General features: G+C 38.5%; 1 protein-coding gene across 1 annotated transcript; it reads left to right on the top strand.

Moving 5' to 3' along the window:
* The first annotated feature begins 5,148 nt into the window (after window positions 1-5,148).
* Window positions 5,149-5,700, top strand: LOC149145780 (uncharacterized). Its single transcript, XM_089452557.1, has one exon. The coding sequence runs from the start codon at window positions 5,149-5,151 to the stop codon at window positions 5,698-5,700; it is 552 nt and encodes a 183-aa protein (XP_089308683.1).
* The last annotated feature ends 11,903 nt before the right edge of the window (window positions 5,701-17,603 follow it).

Genomic DNA, 17,603 nt, shown 5'->3' with positions numbered 1-17,603 from the left:
GTTCAAAGTCATTTCCATAGGGTGTGAAATCATCCATGTACACTTCCAATCCTTCATTTATCAAGTTTTAAAAAATACTGAGTATGGCTCTTTGGAATGTAGCAGGTGTTTTGCACAATCTAAAAGGTAATACCCTGTAAGCAAATGTTCCCCACGGGCAGGTAAAAGTAGTTTTATCCTGGTCTTCAGGGGCAATCTGAATTCGTTTGTAGCCACTGAAGCCATCCAAGGAAGAGAAGAATTTATTCCCTACCAGTGTATCTAAGACCTGATCGATGAATGGAAGGGTAATATGGTCTTTTTGTATTGGTTTGTTGAGTTCTCTGTAGTCAATGCATATCCGCCACATTCCATTCTTTTTGGGGACCACTACTAATGGAGAAACCCATTTACTAATATATATAGGATAGATAAAATTCACATCTAATAGTAACTATAACAATTCAATTTATTATAACAATTTATTTTATTAAATTAAAAGTAACTAATTATTAAAATATATTAATAATAATTCTAATTTATAATAATCATAATAAAAATTATACTAACATACCTTATATATAATAAATATTAAAAATTAATACAATACACTAGGATTATTATTAATAATAATATTAATTATGATCAACAAAATAATCATTTATATTAATTTAAATCAATTAATTAGCTCATCATTAAAAATAAATAAATAAATAAAAATAAAAATAGCCAACATCTCATCAATAATTAAAATTAATCAAAATTAATATTCAAAAAAGAGAGTCGACCTTCATCTTAATGTACTCTCCTCATTACTATTTAATCTCTCAAATTATCTCTTCTTCTATCAGGCATTCAAGTGGTCCTGATGATGGATCCCGGTTGGGATTTGAAACGTTGGTAGAAAATGGTTCTTACTATGGATTCTTCAGTAACTAAGTCAGAAGAAATAAACCACAGAGGTCTTAAATCCAGAATCATTTCCCTATACAGAGGGGATACCTGGAGTGAAATCAGTTTACTCGAAAAAATTAGAGTGAAGATAGCAAGAAGAGCTGTAGACCTACATTTTCTTTAGAACTGTCGTTATGTCTCTAATAAGGGAAGAAATTAAAAGGGTTAGGGCTTCTTTGGATAATATTGGACACTCAACACTCTCAGCACACCTGAAACTATCCAGCTTCATCAACAAAAATCTCTGGTCCATTATTGATGCCAGGGATGTTCTAGAAGCCATTAATGAATGACAGATCACTGAAAAACGACAGCGCATGAAATTGTCCAGTTTATTATACAAATCGCATTATAAAGTTGAAAAACTGAACATTGCCATTGAAATTTTAACAAACTTAGAAGGATCAAGCGCAAATAAAAACATTCTAAGTTGACATTCATCAGACAAGGGCTCGGACAGAAACATGCATAATGCAGGTGGAAATAACAATAGTTTAGACAGGAGCAGTAATCATGATGCTGTCAATAGCATTAATCAGAAAAGTCATGCACAGAATGCAGGTGGCTTTGTGATCCAGATTTAAACAGGAACACAATATATTACAGAGATAACCATAAATACAGAGATGCGATAACCATAAATACAGAGATGCGACGGAAATAATACTTCATTTCATTAATGGAAAATACCGGAATATGCTTACAACCAGAAATGGAAATAAACTAGCTAGGGCGATGGTAGCTTATCTCTGAGAAGAGATGTGCGGCTACATGCCTCTGAACTGTTCCGAACTGTGTTACAATGAGGCTCGAAGGCCTATTTATTGTTGAGAAATGTGAAAACCCTTCACATCCTGAAACCTAACCTTAGAAGATGAAACGCCAAATTGTGGTCCCCGTTTGGGTAAATTTGTACATCAATTTCTCGGGGTCATAACTTTGGCATACGATCTTCGTTTGACGCGTACGATAGCTCGTTAGCAAGATCTATCCGAGTGCTACCACTTTGCGAGGCAACATCGGTCCTTGGACCCATGTTGCCCCAGATTCCCAAAAAAACGTTGTTTAGGGCCTCAAAACGGCTTCGGAAGTTCAGGACCCGAAAAATTGCTAAAAATAGTAAAATGTGCTACAAGTTAGGAAACTGAAAACACTGAAAGAGACAGTTGTGGGGGTCCAAATGGGATAGGTGGGTGGCCACCAACATCCACCTGGATCATTCCTCCCCCCTTAGGAAGTAATGGTCCCCATTGCGTTGAGTTCCTCCATCTGCTGAACTTGTCCTGCAATCTCTGATGTGTCCAGTGATGGTGGGAAGCATGGTTGACGATGGTCCACATTGAACATTTGTTGTCGGCGAAGGAATGGAGGAATGATGTGCTCCAAAGCATTGTTCCCCATAGCCTTGGTACTGTTGTAAGGACCATGTCGGAGTGAAATGAGCTTCTAATGGGTTCTGGTAAGGCGTTCTTTCTATCGATGCAACCAGACTTTGTTGCCCACCTGAAACTTGTGTGGTACCCATGTGGGTGAGGAGAAGTTGTTCCTGTGTTTTTTCATGACCGTATCCCTTTGTTGCTGCTGTTGCATGGAGGAACCCTTTGCAGGGGTCATGGATGTAGCAATGATCTTCCCCTTACTTTGGGAGTGAACCAGGCAGATGAATTTCCTGGTCTGTGATATGAGCTTGCTGCCTTTTTTGGTAGTGATCAAAGATGTGCCGGTAGGTGGGGCTACCTCCGGTATCCTATATAATGAATTATTCAAAGAAATAATGACAGCACGAGGCTTGGACTCATACACAACGTGTCACCTCCACAAGTATGGCTGGCCTAATAATACATCACAAACATCTAGAGGTGTAACCTCACACAATACCTCGTCTGTGAAGGGCTTCATGCTGTAGGGAAGACGGCACTACTGGCGAACTTTAAGATCTCGTCCTTCATGAAGCCACCCGATACTGTACGGTGGTGGGTGTGGTGTAGTCGGTAGGCCCAACCGCTTCACGACCTCTGCTAAAACGAGGTTCTTTTGGCTGCCACTATCGACAATGAATTGTAGCGGCGAACCCTTCACCCACATCTGTGAGTGGAAAAGACGCTCCCCTTCCTCTGGATTTTCGGTCTCATCTTTCTGGATCTTAGCGGTGGCAACAGTGGCGCTGGGATCTGCATCAATGATCTGCTTCCCTTTGTCATTCCCCTTGTCGAGTTCTGGCTTGGGGTCAGAACATGCATCTGATTCAGAAGCCTTCAACTCAGCCACCAGCGACTTCTTGGTTCGACACTCACTTGTGTTATGAGTGGGACTCTTATGGAACTCACACCACTTCCCTGTGTCCTTCTTTGGCTTCATGGTGTTGTTCTTTTCTTGCGGCTTCGACGGGTTGTCTTGGGTCACCCCGCCTTGGCTTTGTCCTTTGGGCTTCGGATTTGCAGATCCAAAGTCTCGCTTCTTCTGTTTGAACTTTTGCTCGATTTTGACAGCGTATCGGTATGCTGTGCCGAGTGAGGATATGTTCAAGAACACCATCTCTTCCTGGATGTATCTATGCAGGCAGCCACAATACTTGAGTACCAGATGTAGCTCAAAATCTTTGATACCCAACTGTGTGCGAAGGGTATGAAAATAGTGAGCCTGGTCCTGGAAGTCATTCCAAGTGGGTGCGGCTGAAAATAGTGAGCCTGTACTTTCATCCTTCTACTCGCAGTAGGTTTCCCACCAGTCCTTGACGTGGGGGGCTGCTTTGAGAAGAGCGAAAACAATCTTTTCCCGACTTGAAAATTCATGAACAGAAAAATACCCATCTAGCAGATTTAACCATTTATCTACAACATTTGCGTCTATTTTACCCTCGAAGATGGGGATTTCAAAATTAACTTGTACCTTAAACGGCGTGGCATTTCCAGAGTAGCTGTTGGAAGCCGATGCGTCGCCTCTGGGTAGCCGCTGAAGGATCTGCGCAAAGCTATCCATCATCGCGTTCCTTTGCCGCTCGAGCGCCTCTTCGAGCAATATTTTGATAGGATCTCCTGCCCCCTCGTCTTTCTTCTCATCCGTCATTGGAGGCTGTCGGGATTTGCGAGGCTGGTCTTGCAAAGGTTTCACCAGTTCAAGCCCTAACTCCTTATATCTCGACCTTGTTGGGGACATGCAAAGAAAAACAGAGAAAAAGCAGACCGCTCTGATACCACTGATCCGGATTTAAACAGGAACGCAATAGATTACAGAGATAACCATAAATACAGAGATGCGATAACCATAAATACAGAGATGTAGCGGAAATAATACTTCATTTCATTAATGGAAAATACCGAAATATGCTTACAACCAGAAATGGAAATAAACCAGCTAGGGCAATGGTAGCTTATCTCTGAGAAGAGATGTGTGGCTACATGCCTCTGAACTGTTCCGAATTGTGTTACAATGAGGCTCGAAGGCCTATTTATTGTTGAGAAACAATGGAAAACCCTTCACATCCCGAAACCTAACCTTAGAAGATGAAACGCCAAATTGTGGGCCCCGTTTGGGTAAATTGGTACATCAATTTCCCGGGGTCATAACTTTGGCATACGATCTCCATTTGATGCGTATGATAGCTCATTAGCAAGATCTATCCGGGTACTACCACTTTGGGAGGCAACATCGGTCCATGGACCCATGTTGCCCCAGATTCCCAAAAAAACGTCGTTTAGGGCCTCAAAACAGCTCCGGAAGTTCAGGACCCGAAAAACTGCTAAAAATAGTAAATTGTGCTACAAGTTAGGAAACTGAAAAGACTGAAAGAGACAGTTGTGGGGGTCCAAATGTGATAGGTGGGTGGCCACCAACATCCACCTGGATCACTTTGGCAACAGGATAGATAGTGACTGCATCAACGAGCTCATGCATAATTAGGACAATGGTAATATATCAGATTCAGTGGGCAACATTAATCAAAAAAGCAATGCGCAGAACGCAGTTGATTACATCAATGAACCGACGCAGAATCAAGAAAGAAGTAATACGTAGAATGGTGTTGTGGACAGGAATTAAATCAATAAACTTTTTCATAACCAAAAAATTAATTAGAATATTCATAACCAAAACATTAATCAGAATACGCAGAATGTTGTTGTGGATAGGAATTATATCAATGAAGCTGCGCAGAAGCATAAATTAATCGACTTTAATATAGGTAACTCTGTGGGCAGCATGAATAGGTATACGGTGATGGGTAAATCACTTAAAATTGATGGTGGAGATAATAGTGGCACCATCAATAATTCAGACAACAATAAAATTGGGAACAACAATATTGGATACAACAATCAATATTTAGACGAAGAGAATACATATAATGCACATAGCACTGTTATAAACAGAATTAACAAGGGTTTAAATAACGTTGGAAGGTCTTTAGTTAAAACTTCCGAAACAAAATTAAAAAGGAAAGTGGTAAATATGTATTCACATGAATTAGATCTTGTAGTCATTAACATCCTCAGCAAGGGTCTGGGATTTGCAGTTGCTCCGAAAAACCTTCCCATTGAGAAAATGATATGTAGCACAGCGGATGGGATTAACAACCTTCCTTTGGAAGATAAGGAAACATTAAGACAACAGTTCTCCCTCATTATGAGAAAGGCCAAAACTCCCAAAAGTAATTTGAGTAAAGAAGAACAAAGAGCCTTCAAATCCCTGCAGAATAATGATAAAATTGTGGTTCTTAAGGCAGATAAGGGAGGAGCGGTGGTGATCTTGGATAAAGAAGAATATGTATGAAAAATGAATGAACACATCAGGTGTGGTAGATATAAGAAACTAAGCAATAATCCCATCCCCAAGATTATGGAAGAAGTGAAAAAGACAATTTCAGAGTCCAACCTTGACGATAAATTAAAAAAAAAATTAATCCCCTCTTGTGAAACCATCCCAAGAATTTATGGGTTACCCAAGATCCATAAATAAGGAGTTACTCTTAGACGAATAGTCAATACCATTGGATCCCCAACCTATGAGCTCGCTAAGTATGTTGCAAAAATCCTTAAGCCCCTTGTCGAAAATATTGATTATTTCATCAAAGGCTCCCATGACTTTGTGAATCTTATTAAGAATGAGAAGATAGAATGTGATGACATCCTTGTTAGCTTTGATGTGGTGTCCTTATTCACCAAGATTCCTCTCGATGAAGCCATTCAAGTTATAAAAGATGTTACTGATCCAGGAACTACAAGATTGGCCAAAATCTGCTTGCGATCAACTATTTTCACCTTCCAAGGAATATATTATGAGCAGACATCTGGAGTGGCAATGGGATCCCCCCCTTTCTCCAATCGTGGCCAACTTATACATGGAATACTTTGAAAAGATGGCCTTGGAATCTTACCCTTTAAAGCCAGCATGGTGTGTTAGGATATTCCGACACATAGGATATAGTTAAGTTCAACTTGGTCTAGTATAGAGTTAGGTTAGAGTTAGGTAAAGTGTGTTTCTTTACCGTTGTACATTTTGTAACTTACAATCCGACGGTCACAATATGTAGTGATCCGATGGTTCACTCTCACCTCGGTATTACCGACACTTGATCCGTGGCTTGACACCCGATTGGTCCATGAGTTCTATTTAAAGCGCATGGAGGGTCATTGTTCGGGTAATCCGTGCATGAGAGAAGCTTATGTAAATTTTCATTCTTTGATTAATAAATTGCCTGTAGTACCCACGTTGGGACAGGCCGTGGACTGTTTCCCTCCTCGCACTCTGAGGGTTTTAACCACGTCAAAAATACTGGTGTATTGATTTGAGATCTGGTTGTGAGCGGTGTCCTTTTGGTATTCTTTCTGTGGAACTTACCCTGTAAATTCCTACATGATATCAGAGCTATTTGAGGGTCGCGTCCGTTGGTGATCCAAATCTGAAGCCGGTAGAACTGCATGCGGCTGTCGTTTCCTAGATCTGCTGTTTCTGACTGCTTTCGGGCCGAGAGGACTGCTCTGTTGCGTTCGGAGCATCTGTTCCAGTGAGGAACCCCTTTCGTTTCACGCGAAAAGGTTTCCGGTAGCCCTAGCTGCGTCATTTTTCAGATCGGGAGGTATACAATGTTTTTTTTGCAGTTTACTGTTAATTTCTCTCTGCTTATTTCGGTCTCAGTTTATTTAGCCTTTTTTTTAACCAGATCTATACCTTTCATTTCTGCGTATGCTCTTTGCCCTGCGACTCTGTGCGATCTGGGCAAATCAGAAACAGAAAGGAAGGATTTTTCTCATGTGTATGCTCTTTTCCCTGCACCTTAGTGTGATCTCGGAAAATCAGAAACATTGAGAAAAATATTTAGTTTTTCGGCTAAAGCTAACCTTGAGATTTTTTTTTAAATTTCTAGTTTTTTGGCTAAAGCTAACTTCGAGCCACAAGGTTCGTTTTTCTTTGCATATTCGTGTTGGGTTTTGTGTTTTGTGTTTTGTAGGGAAAAAGAGCTTTCTCAAGGCAAGAACGCAAACCAAGGCCCCCCCCCCCCTCTCTCTCTCTCTCTCTCTCTCTCTCTCAATTTTTTTGTATAGATCAATTGGTTCAAAGCTATTTTAAGAGAGTAGAGGTCTTGGGTTCAAGTCTCCATTTTGTGGGGGCAGATTTTTTCATTCCCGCACATTCGCGCACTTTGCCGGCAACGTCAACAATTTTTTTTCAAAAAGCCATAACTTCTTCATCCGGAAGCCTTTTTCAGAGCCGTTTTTTTTAAAACCGCCTATTTTTTCGAGATCTATCCGTTGGTACACTTACTTTCAGCATCTTCAGCTTCAGTTTTTTTTTAAAAATGGAAAGTCCATGCCAAGTCATTCTTGACAGCACTAACTACTTCCAATGGGTAGAATACATGGAAGATTTACTTAGAAGTAAAGGTCTCTTCAGAGTAGCCACAAACCAAGAGAAGAAACCAAAAGATGAAGACAAGGCGGCAAAATGGGAAAATAGACAAGATCAAGCACGTGGTTTGATAGGGATGTCTATTTCTCCTGATCTTAGATTCCACATTGCAGGACTTGAGACTCCTCATGAAGCATTAGAAAAACTTGCTAAAGTTTTTGGGATTAAAAATGAAATTAGAGCCCATCAACTTGAAAATGAGCTGCTTACTTTGGATCCTAATAATTTTTCTTGCATTGAAGATTTCTTGTCCAAATTCAAGACCCTTAGATATCTCTTGGAAGGTGTTAAAGTTAAGAAAGAAGATGGTAACCTTATTTATTCCATCCTTACTAAGTTGGGACCAGCCTACTCTGTATTTGTTTCCACTTTCCATTCTACAAGGGAAGCTTTCATTTGTCAAGGACAAGACTACAAGGCCCCTTCCTTTGACTCCTTTTGTGATTCCTTAATAAGAGAACAAGAAAAACTCTTACACCTTGGTCTTCTTAATCTTGGAAACTCTTCCACGAAAGCGTTAGCCGCCCAGCAGCAACCAAATTCAAAGAATCCTAAGAAGTCATATCCTCAAAAGAATGGTCCTAAACCATCTTAGCCTCAAAATGAAAGATCATTTCAGCAAAATGATAAGACCAATAAAAACAAATGGAAGAAGACTGATAGAGATTGTACCTTTTGTAATCGAGATGGCCACTTAGAATCTAAATGCTTTAAGAAGATGGAAGCCTTGGAAGCCGCAATGAAGAAACATAACATCCATGTGGAGCCAACCTCAACTTCAACTTCCGGAATGGCACTTTCTGCATGTCATTATCAATCATCTCAGTCTGGTTATGCATTAAATGTATCTTCTTCTTCTTCTCATTCTCATGAGTGGCTCATTGATTCTGGAGCCTCTTGTCACATGGCCAAAACCAAGCCATGTTTTCTTCTTTAAATGATTGTAACACCAAAAATATATATATTGGTGATGATAGATCTCTTAATGTTGTAGGGACTGGAACTGTTCATCTAGACAATGGTCAGTTTAATGATGTATTATGTGTTCCAACCTTATCCTGCAACCTTCTATCTGTCTATCAGATAACTCATTCAGGTGAAGGTAAAATTGTTGAATTTTCACCTCATGATGTTGTGATCAAGGATCTAAAAGATCCTAAACAGATTCTAGCTACTGGTCTTGCTGATGATTCCAAAAGGTTGTATAAGTTTCACAACTTTGGGTCATCGAATCTTCCCTCAGTATTTGTTGCTCATAATGATGAAGTGAGCAAACTTTGGCATGAGCGATTTGGTCACTTAAACTATCGCTCCCTTCAGCATCTATGTAAAGAAAATATGGTGATAGGTCTTCCTATGGTATCTTGCAGAGATGGTGTTTGTTCCGGATGTGTACTCGGAAAACATCATAGGGACAGTTTTGACAAACGTGCCTCTTGGCACGCCTCAGCCCCTTTACAGCTTGTGCACAGTGATTTATGTGGTCCTCTTCCTGTTGCTTCATTCTCTGGCTGCAAGTACTTCTTAACTTTCATTGATGATTTCTCCAGACGCACTTGGGTATACTTCTTGAAACTCAAGAGCGAAGTATTTACCACTTTTTTGTCCTTCAAAGCATTTGTTGAAAAACAATCTGGACATCAAATTCTTAAGCTAAGAACTGATAATGGTGGAGAATATGTTAAAAACACATTCATCAACTTTTGCACCGAAAATGGAATTCAAATGCAACATACTGTTCCATACACTCCACAACAAAATGGTGTAGCTGAAAGGAAAAATCGCACCTTAAAGGAAATGGCTAATTGTATGCTGCAATCTAAAGGACTCAGTCTTAGTTTTTGGGCCGAAGCAATTAATTGTGCAAATTATATAATCAATCGCACTCCTACTAAGGTTCTAGAGAATATCACTCTAGAAGAAGCTTGGAGTTCCATTAAACCAAATGTAAGTCACTTTCGTGTGTTTGGAAGTGAAGCATGGGCCCATATTCCAGATGAAAAGCATAAAGCTTTAGAACCTAAGAGTGAGAAATGCACTTTTGTTGGATATTCTGAAGATGTAAAAGATTATAGACTTATTCCATTTAAGTCCAAAAATGTTATCATTAGAAGAGATGTAAAATTTGATGAAAATAAATCGGCCTACGAGCCTAGTCCGGCGGATGTGCCACCTCTTCCTCTCTCTTCTACTTTTGAAAACATTTCTTCTTCAGATGATGAAAGCGAGGATGATAATCCTCCCCCACCTTCTTAGGATCCTCAACTTCCAAGATGGGTCCGTGCTACTCGGGATGCAACAGGTGATCTTGCCGGTGATCCTACAGATCAGCGACGTACACATTCTCAGTTTGAAAGAGCCTCTTCTTTACTGACTCAAGCTCCAGTAAATCATGATCCTGACACTTTTGCATAAGCTTCAGGCCATCCACATTGGGAAGCAGCTATGAATGAAGAATATCATTCATTAATGACAAATGATACATGGGATCTTGTTCCTCTACCAAAGGGACGCAAACTTGTTAGATGTAAATGGGTTTACAGAACCAAGTATGGACCAGATGGGAAAGTTGATAAACATAAAGCTCGTCTCGTTGCTAAGGGCTTTTCACAGGTCGAAGGCATTGACTACACTGAAACCTTCTCCCCTGTTGCCAAAATGAACTCTATCCGCCTTGTTCTTTCCCTTGCTGCCTCTTTAAAATGGGAAGTCCATCAAATGGATGTTAAATCTGCCTTCTTGCATGGGGACTTGTAGGAAGAAATCTATATGGAACAACCCATTGGCTTCATACAAACAGACTCCAGCCTTGTTTGTCGACTTAAGAAATCCCTTTATGGCCTCAAGCAAGCTCCTCGGGCTTGGTATGCCAAAATGGATAGCTTTCTTTTAGAATCTGGCTTTTCTAGGTGTCATTCTGACAATACTGTCTACACCAAGAAAGTGGGCAACTCTCTTATCATCCTTGTTCTTTATGTTGATGATCTTATTCTTACTGGTAGTGATCCCAACCTTATAAACCATGTGAAGTCCAGCCTTAAAAATAAATTTGAAATGACAGACTTAGGACACTTACACTATTTTCTCGGTCTTCAAGTCTTGCAATCCCAAGAGGGTATTTTCCTTTCCCAATCCAAGTATGCTTGTGATATTCTTCGTCATTTTCACATGGAAGACTGTAAGCCAGCCCCTTCTCCCTTTCAGTCTGGAGTCAAACTTTCAGTCTCTTGTACTTCTCTTGAAGTTGATGCTACCTTATACCGTCAACTTGTCGGAAAACTCTTGTATTTAACCCACACTCGTCCTGATCTTTCCTTTGCTGTTGGCCTTGTTGCTCGTTTTATGCAAAACCCCCGTGAAAGTCATTGGAAAGCAGCTAAAAGAATACTTCGCTATGTTCGAGGTACAATACAGTTTGGGATTCATTACAGTGCCAAAGCAGCTCCTCTGTTAGTTGGTTTCACTGATTCTGATTGGGCTGGTGACCCTGATGATCGGAAGTCTACTGCCGGCTATGTCTTCACTCTTGGTTCAGGACCTATTACATGGGCTTGTAAGAAACAGGCTGCCATTTCTCTTTCATCAGCAGAAGCAGAGTATCGTGGTGCCGTGGAAGCTAGTAAGGAAGCCTTGTGGCTTCGTCAGATCCTATCAGAGTTTGGCTTTGAGCAGCAACATCCAACCACACTTTGGTGTGATAATCAAAGTGCCATTCAGCTATGCAAAGATCCAGTCCAGCATCAGCGCAGCAAACACATTGAACTACACATGCACTTCATCAGAAAGCTCATTCATGACCATGTTCTTGAAGTGCAATATTGTCCAACAGATGATCAGGTTGCAGACATCTTCACAAAGGCTCTCACAGAGGCGAAGTTCACTAAACTTCGATATATGCTTGGAGTTCAGGAAGTTGTCACTAAGGGGGGATAGGCTCTAGTGCCTCCTTCCTTCTCCTATTGTGTCATATTTGTAAATCCTTCAATCCTATCCCAAGTTGTTCTTAAGGGGGGATGTTAGGATATTCCGACACATAGGATATAGTTAAGTTCAACTTGGTCTAGTATAGAGTTAGGTTAGAGTTAGGTAAAGTGTGTTTCTTTACCGTTGTACATTTTGTAACTTACAATCTGACGGTCACAATATGTAGTGATCCGATGGTTCACTCTCACCTCGGTATTACCGACACTTGATCCGTGGCTTGACACCCGATTGGTCCATGAGTTCTATTTAAAGCGCATGGAGGGTCATTGTTCAGGTAATCCGTGCATGAGAGAAGCTTATGTAAATTTTCATTCTTTGATTAATAAATTGCCTGTAGTACCCACGTTGGGACAGGCCGTGGACTGTTTCCCTCCTTGCACTCTGAGGGTTTTAACCACGTCAAAAATACTGGTGTATTGATTTGAGATCTGGTTGTGAGCGGTGTCCTTTTGGTATTCTTTCTGTGGAACTTACCCTGTAAATTCCTACATGGTGGAAGCGATTCATCGATGATACCAATATAAAATGGTAAAACAGAGCTTGACAAGTTTTTTATTCACCTAAATTCCATCTCTTCAGAAATAAAATTTACTATGGATGTTGAAGAAAACATGAGCATCCCATTTTTAGACGTTCTCATCATCACGAAAGATGATGGCTCCCTAGGGCATAAAGTTTTCAGGAAGTCAACCCATATAGAAAACTACCTCCACGCTGATTCCCACCATCACCCAGCCCAGAAATTTGGTGTTCTAAACATTCTTGCTATCAGGACCCTTCAAATTTCTGACGTTAAACATTTGAATGAAGAAAAGAAGCATTTAGTCTCAAACTTTAAGAGTTTAGGCTACAAATAAAATGAGATTAAAAGAGCAATAAAGAAAGTCGAGAAAATGATGTTATCTCATGAAGCTAAGGCCCGTGATCAGCCTCAGTGTGGTAGGGTGTTTCTACCTTATATTCATGGAGTTACGGATAAGATTGCTAAACTCCTAAGGAAGAAAAACATAAGCACGCAATTCTCAGCACCTGGAACTATTAGGCAAGGTATGAGATATGTCAAGGATAGTTTTGATAAACATCAACTTAAAGGAGTCTATAAAATAGATTGCTCATGTGGTAAAAGCTACATTGGTGAAACAGGTCACTCCTTGCAGACTAGACTCAAAGAACATGGAGTTGATATTAAGAATGACAGGTCTCGTACTTCGGCCCTGGCAAAACACTCCTCAAAAACTAAGCACCATGTCTACTTGGAAAGTGCTTCAATTATCGCTAGGGAAGAACAACATCATAGGCGAAAGATCAGAGAAGCTCTTGAAATTATAAAACACCCTCATAATCTCAATAGAGACAATGGTATGGAGATCAGTGGAAGCTGGCTTCCCCTAATCAAAGAAATTAAGGTCTCCAATACTTCCTAGTTTTAGCATTCTGTGGAAAAACTTCCTCTTTCCCCTCCCCCACTTTCTTTTTTTAATAAGTTAGTAACCTCGATTTAATAATTTAGTATAATAATAATTATTATTATTACATAATTAATCATTCATAATAGTAATTATGATAATAACTATTACTATTATCACTAACAATGATTATAAATAGTGATTATTAAGTATTAATTAAAATCTATTAACTAATTAGTTAAAAAAAAAATTACTATTTTAATTATCAATATTAATTATTATGTCTTGATATTAATTATCAATCATTAACACTAATTATTTATTTATTATTAATTATTAACTAGGATTTTTAATATTATAATATCAATTTTAATATAATAATAAATTATTATTAATATCAATATATTTTAAATAATTTTAATATTAATACATTACACTAATAATACCATTCATAAAATACCAAAACATATTAATAATAATTCTATTTTATAACATCATAATAAAAATTGTACTAACATATATTATATATAATAAATATTAAATATTAATACAATATACGAAGATTAATATTATTAATACTAATTATTATTATTTATTATTATTATAATAATAATTATTATTATTATTATAATTATTATTATTATTATTATTATTATTACTATTTACAATTAATATTAATAATTATTATTATATTAAATTTAAAAAGTCACTAATTATTAATATAATTGATTAATTAAAATTAATATTAATTTCAATTATGATCAACACAATAATAATTTATATTAATTTAACTCAATTAATTAGCTCATCATTAAAAATAAGTAAATAAGTAAATAAATAAAAATAAAAATTGTCGGCATCTCATTAATAATTAAAATTAATCAAAATTATTATTCAAAAAAGAGAGTTGACCTTCATCTTAATTTACTCTCCTCATTACTATTTAATCTCTCAAACTAGTTCTTCTTCTATCAAGCATTCAAGTGGTCCTGATGATGGATCCCGGTTGGGATTTGAAACGTTGGTAGAAAATGGTTCTTACTGTGGATTCTCCGATAACTAAGTCAGAAGAAATAAACCACAGAGGTCTTAAATCGAGACATCTAATAGTTTTTGAAGTTTTTCTTTAACAATATCCTTTAGGTGAGGATTTAATCTACGCTGAGGTTGTCGAATGGGTCTTGCATATTTTTCAGTGTAAATGTGATGCATACATAACTGAGGGTCAATCCCTTTCATGTCCGGGTAATCCCAAGCAAATGCTCCTTTATATTTCCTAAGGACTTGAATAAGTTTCTGTTATTGGTCATCACTCAAGTTACTGTTAATGTTTAGGATCTTCCACGGCTTGATTTCAATAGGTTTTCTATTATAGACAGTAGTTGTTGGTATTGGTTGGTCATTGATATCTCTTAAGAAATCTTCTTCAATTTCATTGTCAAGGATTGCTTTAATCATGTGACATTTCAAACTAGACACTGTAGCAGGATGATTGATAAAAGTATTAATGACATCATCTTCTGTTTGGTTTTTAAATTCAAGGGCATCTCCCATAACCAATGGTGACCAAATATTTTCTGTTAAATATGTTACAAGTTGCTTCGTAGTTTTTTCAATGGTTAGGCTTGGTTGAGTAGGAAGGTATAAGGCTAGATTCTTCACATCATTCTCTCTAGTTATGGTCATACTGCCTATTCGACAACTGATATAAGCATTAATGATTGCTAACCAAGGCCTTCCTAAAATTAAAGGATGTCCATCTAGCCAGTTCCTTCAGTTAATAATCAAAAAAATATGATGGATATTCCCAAGTGTCTACAGGAACCATCACATCCAGTAATGTTCCTTCTCACCTAATGACTGAGCAGTCAGCAAGTTCCATCAAGGTAGTTGTTGCTTCCAAGGTTGTGATTCCAAGTATTTTGCAAGTTGTTTTTGTTAGAATGTTAATTGTTTCCCCTAAATCGACTAAAGAATTTGAAAAAAAGTGGCCATTTATCTGTACTGTGACAATGGGGTTTCCTGGGTATTCACATTTTACAGGTGTTTCTTTGCCTAGTAATAAATTAGACAAAGTCCCGACAACATGGGTAGTTGGGGTTATTTTTGTTTGCCTCACAGACCTCTTTATACACAATTCTTTAATAGTTTTTGCATATATTGGAATGTCTTGAATATCCTACAGGAGTGGTATTTTTATATAGATATTCTTGAGCTCACCTAAAAGATCAAAGTCAGGGTGTTCAATTGGGCGTGGTATCATCAATATTTTTGGGGATGGTGGGGAAGTAGTTATTATCTGTTTGAGTTTTTTGGCTCATTGTATCTTCCCCTTGTCGATCATTTACAGTCAAAGGCTTATCCGGGTGTGGTTCTTTAGGTTGCAGATTTTTATCCTTGTCTGAAACGATTATGCATCTAGATCTTAACTTGAGTTCATTACACTCTCTCAACTCTGCTTTAGGGTCCAAACCCTCAATGATTTGTACTGACTGGATTGGTCTCTCATTGGGATTTGGGTTGGGTTGGGCTGGGATTTGTGGTCGTATATTAGATTGAGGATTCTGCTGCAACGTATAGGGTGTTGGTAAAGTAGGTTGAGATAGAGGAATTGTCCCCATAGGTTGGTTCATGAACCTTTGCCAGTTTGATTGCTAGTTCTGATTTTGTGAGGTGGAAGGGGAACATTGAGGTGAATAGGGATTGTTCTGCCAGAATGGTGAAGGGTAAGAAAGATTTGCCAAATTATTGTTTGGGTTTGACTATTTGGGACATGGTAACATAGAAAATGTTTAAGGTGGCCAGCTAGAAAAGGGTGGCTGGTTCTGCCATGTTGCCCCTGAATATTGCTAAGAATTATATTGTGAGGGAGGAAAGAACGAAGATGGATCGGTAGGAATACATTTCTGACGTGTTTTTCATTGATGACGCTGGTTCAGCAGATATACTGGTTCCACTTCTTCTTACGCTTCCTTGAAAACTGCTTTTAATCCTCAGAGTGATGGGAAACTTTCCGTTTGTTGGGTTGTGTTATATTCTTTCCACGACTAGCCCACATAGTTAACCGAGGTGTTAGAGGGGGGTTGGAGCCCTCCCTTCATTTTGTCGATTGCATAGAGGGGGGGTCACAGCGGGTTTGAGGGGTGTAGATAACCCCACTCGATGGGGATTGGGGTAGCACCCAAGAAAATTTTGGTTTTGGACCCTATGTTAGCTTGGCCAGACCTACCAATGGTTTTGTGCATGATTTTTGCACATGGTTTTGCATGTGATGGTTTTCGGGCCATGCTATTGGATGCTTTGACATGTATAAATATGTATTATAACATTGAAAGGAACATAATGAAAAATCAAGCTGGTATTACCAGTTTTGGGATCTAGGAGAAAATCTCTATGTATATATGTTTTATGTGTTATTCTCTCACATTGTTTATTTTCTATGTTTTAGAGTCCGTATGCAGGTGATTTATGTATAATGTTATAACCTACATTTGGTATCAAAGCTGTTTTGGCTTCAAGGGGACACCTTTTTTGCTAAGGGGTATTTCTTGGGCCAGTGGTAGACCCTGTTCAGTGGAAGATATGTGAGATCAATTCTGGTGGTGAAAGAAGATGGCGAGTAGAGGAAAGATAGAGATCAAGAAATTTAATGGTCAGAGTTTGGAGTTGTGAAAACTCAAGGTGGAGGATCTGTTGGTGGATAAATATCAGTGGATTGCGGTAGATCCTGGTACTAAACCAATAGGATCGTGTGACGAAGAATGGAAGAAGTTAGATCAGAAGGCAAAGAGCATAATACGATTGCGTGTTTCAGATTCAGTATTGTTGTATCAGGGGAAGCTATGGGTAAGACTTTGTGGGACAAGTTAGGGACTTTGTACCAATCTAAGTCTCTGGTAAATATATTGTTCCTATGAAAAAGCTATATAACCTAAGGATGAAATATGGAGACTCGGTGACAAATCATCTTAATGCATTTAATACTGTGGTAAGTCAGTTAACATTTGTTGATATTAAAATCTCAGATGAAGATAAGTACATTAGTTTGTTGTGTTCTCTACTAGATTCGTGGGATAGTCTGGTTATTGCAATAGGTATCAATGCAATTGCCTTGTAGTTTGATGAAATAGTCTCATCCTTGCTAACAGAGGAGAGGAGATGGAAAAACATGGATTTACAGAATGGTGATGCCTTGTTTGTATGAGGATGTCCCAAAATAGAAGCAAAAATAAGTCATCAAGTGGGAGATATAAAACTAGAGGGAGATTTAAATCTCTAGGAAAACTTGTAAAAGTGGTGTGCTGGAAATGCGGAAAGGAAGGGCACCACAAAAGGGAAAGTAAATTTAAAGCTCCTGATAAAGGAAAGGAATCTGAT

Source organism: Pinus tabuliformis, chromosome X (genome assembly GCF_031772625.1).
Source record: "Pinus tabuliformis cultivar Carrire ecotype Pingquan chromosome X, CPIR1, whole genome shotgun sequence".
Lineage (NCBI taxonomy): Eukaryota > Viridiplantae > Streptophyta > Pinopsida > Pinales > Pinaceae > Pinus > Pinus tabuliformis.
This window is presented reverse-complemented; position numbering and strand designations above follow the sequence as displayed.

Bases quoted from the DNA above. Each gene is read 5' to 3' on its own strand.
- LOC149145780 (XM_089452557.1), top strand. From the start codon at position 5,149: ATGGGTAAATCACTTAAAATTGATGGTGGAGATAATAGTGGCACCATC.